Below are 9248 nucleotides of genomic sequence, written 5' to 3' on the forward strand. Positions count from 1 at the left end.
TATTTGTTTGCAAAGTCAGGGTATAGCTTTGCTGGTTTAGGTAGAGGCAAACATCCAAAAAGCAGATTTCTATTTTAAATAATCCTAGTTTAGGATTACTGAAAAAACAGCAATATGGAGTAATAACAATAATATTAAGTCATAGTATTATTGAAAGTTGTATTGAAAATGATGTTGAAAGCCAGTGGCTTGCAAGGCTCAGTAAACCCTGCCCTGTAGTGCAGCTGCATGTTCACTTTCCTCCCTTTTCTTGGAAATAAATACTTAGTATAAACTAGGATCTATATTAGTTTTATAAGAGGTGCAAGATCTGTGTGCTTCTTGTATAGCTAAAATATATAGTTCAAATAGCAAAACCTGAACAGTGTTGATTAGTTTGTTCCAAATGTATTGATCTCTTTTTTTGTCAGCTTGAGTTTTGCAGAATTAGAATTCCACCAAAAATAATCTTGCTGTTTTATAATTTGATGTCAAGAACATACAAAAAGAGAGTTTAAACACTGATAAAGACACATTTGTCATCACAGCCAATAATTGCTACACATACATTGACCTTGAGGACTTTCCCAAAGTAATGTCAACCTTAACACAACCTGCCCTGCATATTAAAATAATAAACCCCAGCATTTGTCTCCCCTCTTGTCATTGCTCTTTTTCCAATATCACAAGTGAAATACCTCTTCTACCTTTCAAAGCCCTTTCTGAGTGGCCCCATTTCTTTTAAGGAATAACTTTGTTCCTCATTGCGTAGTTTGAGGGCGTTCAGATCTAACAGACAACATTTTTCATACTGATTGTGCAGCAGATCTGGCCTTCTCTCCTTCTTAAGCAGCATATTTGGACTTAGCTTTGTTTAAGAGCACTGTACCAAAAGTTGATTGCAACACTAACTGGAATGGCACGTTATAAATTCTGTATTGCTGGTTATTTTTACTGTTTATGCTCCTTTTAATTTCTGTCGAACAGAAAACTCAGTATGTTGCTGCTTTACCTCACAGCCTCTGGCCAAAGTGGCTAAACTGGCTGAAGTTCACTGATTTTTGAACTGAATTTCTCTGAAATGAATTGAACGAGTGTTGACTAAGGGCTGGATCTCCTAAATTCCACAGAAGTAGGAACCGACAGCAGATGTCACTCAGTAAAGTAGACCATCTCAGCAGATGGGCAAATATGAAATGCAAAGGCTTTTCCTGACATCATTTTGGTTTTAATATGATAGAAATAAAATGCCTTGTCAGTAAAATATAACCAGACAGTTGCTTTGTAGTCATTTTGGATACATGGATGGTAATTCAAAGTCCTGCTGCCTTTGCAATATTAATTATTCTGTGCCTCTTTACAGCAAGAATTTGTGTCAGACCAGCTGAACGTACCACACACAGCTGTAGTGGCTCAGAAGTAGCTGTTCCTCTATTTGCAATTTAACATTAGTAAAAGATACAGGAAAGCAACTTTGTGGATGGTTTCCAGGGATGCTAGTTGATATATCAGGCAAAATTACAGAGACAGGATTTCAGCCCATGTTTTGGAGTGGTTTTCCCCCTGCAGAGGTATGTGATGTGTGTCTCAGAGCAGAAAAGCAGTTCTGTAGAGCTGAGAGCTGCAAATGTGAACTGCCTCAGGGGAGCTGGGGCTGCAAGCAGTGTGCTTAATGACATATGTTCCCATTAAAATGTGGAAGCTGTTCTCTTGTACAAGTGGTTAACACCTTTTTAATCAGGCCATTTATTTCATTACCAAAATAAGCACCCCGGGTTGGAAAATGATAGTATTTTATGGTCAGTAGTGTATGTATACGTTTATACATGTATTAAAATATGTGTATTCGTAGCTTCCAGTGTGGTTGAATGTCTCTGCGACACACATAAACAACACACTGCTTGGAGCACATATAAAACATACTGTGAGCAGAGCTGTGCTAGTCACTCAGTTGTATCCTGATGTCATCAGAGGTGCTGTTTAATTGAGACCTGCTTCTCTTAAACGTGGAAGGTAGCTAATATCTGCTGCTTTGAGTCTCACATTTCAACATGTTTATGAAGTAGAAAGTTTGATCTTTGGAGCACAGGTTAGGATCTGTCTGTTTCACTGGGCACTGAATCTTCTGAGATGGATGAATGATGTGGTGTCTGAGGGAAAATAGTATTTTTAGTGTATTTAATTAGCACTCGGGTTGTTTGTCATGTTTTCTAGGCTGAATTTCTGTCCTGGTTTTGTGTTCTTTTGACTGTCCCATGTATTAATTGTTAAGCTCATCTTTGGTGACAACACCCAGAAGGCAGCCTTTTATAAATCAAAAGTAAATATATTACCCTACCTTGCAGGGGTGCCATAAGGCTTAATTAGTTCATTTTTGTAAAGTGTGCTGAGATTCCCAGATCAGCATCAAATGTTTGTTATTAATTATAGGGTCTAGGGAGTCTATTGGATTATTTCTTAATTTAATTCTCTTCAGGCAACCTTAAAATAACTAATTTTTCTAACATCTTTATGCTTTCAAATTCCTAAAGCACATTTGCTCTCGGCTCCAGTAATTCTGTGTGTATTTTCCTCTCACTGGCTGTATTTTTATTTCTGAACATTTTTTATACCATAATACAAACCCCAGCATTTTACTGTTTTCCCTCTGAATTCTGCTATGTGGATTATTCTCTGATAAGTAGGTTTTGTTTAAACATTATATGGTGGGGTTTTTTTCCTGCAGTTGGGGGTGTTTAGTAATTTACTTGGCCTCCCCTGGGAAATTTGCAGAGATTACATGGCACTGCTGTGATTTATCATTTCTACTTTATTTCTGACTCATAAAGCATGCATTATTTTGTGTTTACCTTCAGCAACAGAACACAGGAAATTTCATCATCAATCAAAGTGCTTTAAACCTGGGAGAAGAGATGATGTGACAAAGGCACAGTCAGCAGCTGTGGTTATTGGAGAATCATTTATTGCTTCATTGTGTCGTAACATTGTGTCTCATTTTATTGCTTTTTCCCAGGATCGGGTTCGTGTCGCTTTAGTTACTCCGATCCCAGCATCACTGTGTCCTACAGTAAGAACAGTTCTGCAGATTGGACTCAGCTGGAGAAAATTAGGTTTGTTACAGCTTTTTAATCATTTTCATGCTTTCCAGCTGAGCAGGTGGTGTTTAAACCTGGCTCTTTTAAAACTTGTTTTATTTGTTAACTTCTCAGTTCTCACTTGTTCATACACGTGAAAAGACCAGGGGTGAAATTCCTTGCTAATTGCAGATCTGCCACCAGGTTTGGTAAATCACAATTTAGAATCAGAGAACCATCAAGGTTGGAGGAGACCTCTAAGGTCAACAAGTCCAACCATTAACCTGCCACTGCTGGAACCCCTAAACCCTAAACCATATCCTCCAGCACCACATCCAGGCACCTCTTTCAATTTCATTTGCTGAGTATGTGGAGGTGAGAAAGAGAGTGACTTCAAAGTTAAAATGCAGCTCCAATAGCCAGCAAGTTCAGGTGCCTATAAAACCAAAACTTTGATGACTTTTGCATTTTAGCACCACTTTTAATGTCAGCAAGAGCCATATTTCATCATGGCACAAATTTCTACTTTAGCAGGATGAAAAGTTCAATAAAAATAGTTTATAGTTTGATACAAACACTTGACTCTTAACACTTATGATAGCAAGGTTACGGTGAATTATTCCTTGCTTTTAACTTGTTTACATGAAAGTACAAAGGATTATGTTTTATTTTTCTTACATTGATGCAAAATCACACACCTAATCCATGACATCAGCTCAATTGCTCTCATAGCTCTGCAAATCAGGAAACTCAAGAGTTGTGATGATGCAAACATAAGCCCTTGAAACCCAAATTTTCTGAATTTACTGTCTATGCAGTTTGATCTCTCTTGCCTCAACTTTGATGCTGGATCCAGCAGTAGAAAATAGGTCAATAGAGCAATGTCGTGCGAAGTGGAGAGGATGAATTATGGAAGGATGTTAATTTCTCCCGTGGTCCGTGTGAATTACACTGTTTATTTGAATGTGCTTCAGCGACTTTCACTGCACTACACTGAGCTCCAGGGACCTGTGGGAGAACTGGGGAGAGATGAGACAGGAGGGCAGCTGTGAAGGGAAGGTGTTGTGTTGGTGTGTGTTGTGTCAGTGGGATTTCAGCTCTGGATTCCTTCTGGGAGGGTGGGGAAAGATCTCTCAGGGAAGGCAGGTGCTGTGTGTGGGCTCAGGGAGAAGTGAGGACAACATCTCAGAGCAGCCTTGCAGTGGAGGGTGTCAGACATAATGTTTAGTAAGTGCAGGGCAATTTGTGGGGGCAGATTCGGAGTGTGAATATGGGACAAATGCAGTTGCTTTCTGACATTTTGCTTTGCTTTAAAAAGAGATCCTCTATTTTCTGCTATAAAAGCAAGCTATAGGTGCTCTTTTTCCCTAAAAGCTCTGGATTGTGTCTGACAAACTATTCAGACTTAATAGCTGAGGCAAGGTTGAGTAGCTGACATCTTGCAAACCCCAATTTTGTAGCTCCTTTTAGCCTGAGATTCGAACGTAGCTAATTCCCTTCCTGGATGATTAATAACCAAAAATAATAATTTTCAGTATCCCTTCTTTGCACACAGAGCTCAGTCCCTTCACTGCCACTAGCAATGCAAAGACATTCACCCAGAGCTCGGGGTGAACCTCAATACTTTCACAGCTCTGAAGACAGCTCTGTGAAGCAGAGCTCAAGGCACTAGCCATTGCCTAATGCTAATGCTCCGGATCTGCCTCTCTTCCCCACGTTTTCCATGTTCAGCAGCAAGAGAGAGAACAAATGTGTTGATTCTTCTGTATTGCTCTTGAAGCAGAACATGGAAAGAGAGACAACCAGGCCCTCCCCATCCACAGAATTATCCTGACAGTAGGGGTGTGGGTTTGGAAGGACGTGTTTGTCACAAAAAATTCCTAGATTTTTTCCTCCAACCATTCTGCTCATCCAGATCTATGAGGGTCTGAGGCTCCAGAAGTCAGGAGATTCTCCTTAGCATTTCCTTTTGGCCATACCTGCAAAATACCTGATGATGCCCAATCACCTAGGAGATGTGACCAGCATTGAGCATGGACATGGCCCTGCTCAATCTTCCTGCTCTCAGAACATCTTCATAGATCTGCTATTTATTGCCTTAACTTGCACTTTCTTTGGAGCAGGGCCTCCTGTTTGGGCTGGATGTGCACTGCCTGGCACAGTGGGGCTCTGCCTCAGGGCAGGTATTTTCTGATCTCCATAGAAGCTTAATCAACATGCAAGGGATGTCAGTATAACTGTGTCACACCTAGTAAATGTGTTAAATGAGGGAAAAGTGTTCCTGGCTATGGCTTCAAAATGGTCTAATTCCATATCATTGTTTTTCAGTGCCCCTTCCAACGTCAGCACAATCATCCACATCTTGTACCTTCCTGAAGATGCTAAAGGGGAGAACGTTCATTTTCAGTGGAAACAGGATTATGTTCATGCTGGTGATGTGTATGAAGCCTGTTGGGCATTGGACAACATTTTGATCATAAATGCTGCTCACAGAAAAGTTGTGTTAGAAGATAATCTGGATCCTGTGGATACTGGCAACTGGCTTTTCTTTCCTGGGGCCACAGTTAAGGTTAGTCTGATTTCGTATGGCTTAATGTTCTTAGTACTCTTGTAAGTAGAAGACAGTAACATCTAAGCAAACTATGAACACAAGGGTGTTCAGTCCACTCCATCTGCTTCTAGCAAGGGGCTCTTTTTAACTTTGTTTTTACCTTTTCTCTGTCCCATTGGGCTTTTCTAAAACAATGCAACTTTTCTGCTGTGGTCAAAACCAAATGGCACTTTTTACTGTCATGTCAAAGATCATGTAACAGAAAGTGGGAAACAACTTCCTTTTAGCAAAACAGTGTAATGTTTTTGAAACAAATTCAAGTCTTTCTATTGGATGTTTTGAAGACTACGTGCTTGATTAACTTGATGCTGTTCAGCTACAGCTACTTACCTCATCACAGACCATCACAAAAAATAGGGTTTCCCACTTTGTCTGTGTATATCCCATCTCCGTTGCAGCATGCATTCAGGTAGTGACTGCTCCTTAAAATTCTCTTTTACATTATGATCCTGCTTTGATATATGAGATCCAGCAAGACCATTCTCCTTTGGGAAAAACTCTTAAGGAATCCATCAAGATCTTTGTGCATAGAGTTCTTTCAAATGCAGAGTTGTTCAGTATTTGGAAATCAGATCGATTCTTGCATTCTATATTTCCAAGAACAGCAGATGACTCTGGTTTCATCCTAGTTTTCATTCACAAAAAAAAGCAGTTTTGATGTCCGAGTTCATTTACAATGCTGGTAATGGTTTTGGCAATTGCACAGGAAACAGATGTGGAATACTGAGGGCAGTAAGAGGTTGGTTTTGGCCTCATCCTTTTCCCACAGAAACTGATATGAATGGCCTCAAATTAATTGTTTTAGAAATAAATATTCCCACTAATCTATTACTCATAGAACCTGCATGTGGCCTCTTTTTTTTCACTTTAGCAAGACCATTTAAATTACCTTGACAAAGTTTCAACAAGAGCTTTTAGAATCAAATAGTGTCCTGCATATTTCATGAATATTATATGATCAGTTCTGGGTTTGAAAATTCAGCCCACATGTGAAGATATGAAAGCAACACAAGGGCTAATGTACCATAGGCACAGTTAGTTTTTCTCAGCTGGCCAAGCCTAAACACTGCTTGCTCCTTCTGAAACATGTACAAACAGCATCTAAACTTCAGCGAGTAAACCTCTATTTTTTGGGTTTTTTGTTGTTGTTGATTTTTATGTGGGATTTTTTGTTTGGTTGGTTTTTTTGTTTGGTGGTGATGGTGCTTATTTTGGGATTTGTTTAGTTAAACTCAGCCAGTTTGTGTCAATACACAACTATGGTTGCATGAAAGACCCAAACCTAGAGATCACAGAGTGTTTCTAGGCAAAAATCCCATTCAGGCTCAAGCCTTATATGTGACATGAGTGAGGATTCAGCAACCTGCCATTCCTCCAAGGTCCTCATCTGTTTCAGGTACAGGTGAAATGTCAGCAGACATTTGACTGTGTGTAGCCACACAGTGCAAGTACTCCACTGGAGTGCAAGTACAATGGTAATTATGCAGCAATGTGTTTGGTAGGTTTGGATACTGTGTTCTCAATAAACACTGTGAGAACTTGCCTGTGCCCAGCTAGGGAAGCAGTTTCTCCTCCTCTCCCAGTCTGCTTGAGCTTGGACCAGGAATTTCCTTACATTTCTTGCTGCACTCAGGAGCAGTTGCTACTCGTTTGAAAGCACATGGCTGGTTGCAGACGCAGCTGGTCCTGGCTACTGAAACAGGATGCAAGCTGAGACATAAGCCACTGAGTTTGTGTGTTTTGGTTCCAAAGAAGGCAGCAAAAGGCAAGAGATATCCTGTTAGCAAGGCCAAGCAACCCTTAGGAGATTAATTGGATCCACTGGAACATATTTATCTGTGATGGACTGTGTGGAAGGGTGTTGAATAGGATAAATTCCTGACTGCATTTCAGTATTTCCAGTGACAGTTCTGAGCGTGAGCACGACTTTGCAACTGAGCATGGTTAGGATGTCACACTTGTGGTTGAGATTGCTGAAATGCAATCTCAATTGTGCTGTGCTTCGAGAGCTGTTAAAGGTCTGCAAACCTCAAGATTTCATAGCTAATTGGGAAAAAGACAAAATCTTCTTCCTTTGGGATTGCTTCTTGGATTTCTACTCCTATAGAACAGAAAAGTGATCTTGTCTTTCAGTGAACACTTCATATATCTCATATATTTGTCCAGAAATTGCTGTGTTTTGAGGTACAACATTTGCCAAGTATTTTTTTTCCTCTGATTTGCCCTAGTCCAAAATTGGATGCACAAGCTCAAAAACTGAGGCTGAGAAGGGAGACAACCTCAGCAGTCTTATCATTTATGTCTCTGCAGTGGTTTGATTACATAAAAATAGCAAACCACCTGTCCCTGGAATTTTTCCATGTCTGGGAAAAAACAGTATGGATCATTACAGACACCAGAGTGGCAATGTATTTTGTCATGATGTGTTAACCCAGTGACACTTCTCATCTTTGAGCAGAGTCAAGGTACAGAATTGCTGTCCCACAGTAGTTGCAGCTGCTCTTCTCTTGTGTGGCTGAAGGTTGCCATCCTGCTGGTCAGCTTAGTTTGGTCTGCAGGGTTTGGGTACTACACCTGAGGTTGTCTGTGCTGCTGAGCTGTGTGTGCAGCCTGGCATAGCATGGCATGGGGCAAGGGGGGAAGGTGTGTGCCAGGCTCACTGAGCAGCTTGGGTTTTAGGACCAGGGAATGGTAATTAATGCATGTTATTCACTACTGTAGGCATCACCAGTAAATCCTGAGAATATTCCAACCCCAACATCCTGATTTAATAAGTCCCTTAAGTAACAGCTCATCACCGTTCATCTCATTTTAATTTCCCAGCTAGGCATGAAGAGAAAGTTGCATAAGAAGAGAGTGTGAGAACTGAACACTCACACTCGGAAAAATATGCTGAAAATGTGTCTGTAAAACACTGTGACCTTTTACCACACCCTGAGCAGAGCAGCACTGTGCACATCCTAGATCTGCAAGTCCTTCCTGAACCTGTGTTGTTGTTGTGCTGCTCAGCAGAGAAGGCATGCACGCAGGCCTGGGAGTTTGGCAGAAAGAAAGGCTGATTAAGCTATTCGACCCTCCCTACTTCCAGAGTAGATTTCCAAATGTCTGAATACTCTGTTAATTAATAGGAATGGCTTTGGATAGTCTTCTTCCAAAACAAACATCCTGATATTCCATATATATCTCTTTTGGGTTTGTTTGTGCTGAAGAGGACAAGATTTTTTTCGGGTTTTTTTTTTTTTTTGTGTTTAAATTTTCGTTTTAAAAAAGGGTTCAGGTATCCATTTTCTGAATCAGATCAAGTGTATTTGTTTGAAGGAGGAGAGGTAATGCTCTATGTATGCCAGTGTGAAAGTGGCAGATTGAAATTGCAATGACCTTTATGGTCAAAATTACACAGATATAGATGCTTCTGACGAGTTTCCTTTGTTTTTTGAATAAGATATACCAAGGCAGTGTTTGGTCTGTGGGCCAAGCCCAGCCTTCTAGCCAGCTGCTTTGCCTCACAGGAGCCCTTTATCCACCACATCTTCCTGGGAAGAGATGAGCAGGCTTCCTGCTGTACCTCATCTGAGACCCATTCC

At 40.5% G+C, this 9248-nt stretch overlaps 1 protein-coding gene across 1 annotated transcript in view; it reads left to right on the forward strand.

The window, feature by feature from the left end:
- The window catches only part of LOC103802976 (reelin-like), a gene marked incomplete at both ends in the record, with an annotated part of 141870 nt that overhangs the window by 66240 nt on the left and 66382 nt on the right, over positions 1-9248 (forward strand). Inside the window, 2 exons of the mRNA XM_009075514.1 lie at positions 2993-3089; positions 5382-5622. Coding sequence (XP_009073762.1) covers positions 2993-3089; positions 5382-5622 — 338 coding nt within the window. The remainder of the gene's footprint in view (positions 1-2992; positions 3090-5381; positions 5623-9248) is intronic.

Source organism: Acanthisitta chloris, unplaced genomic scaffold (assembly GCF_000695815.1).
Source record: "Acanthisitta chloris isolate BGI_N310 unplaced genomic scaffold, ASM69581v1 scaffold1310, whole genome shotgun sequence".
NCBI lineage: Eukaryota > Metazoa > Chordata > Aves > Passeriformes > Acanthisittidae > Acanthisitta > Acanthisitta chloris.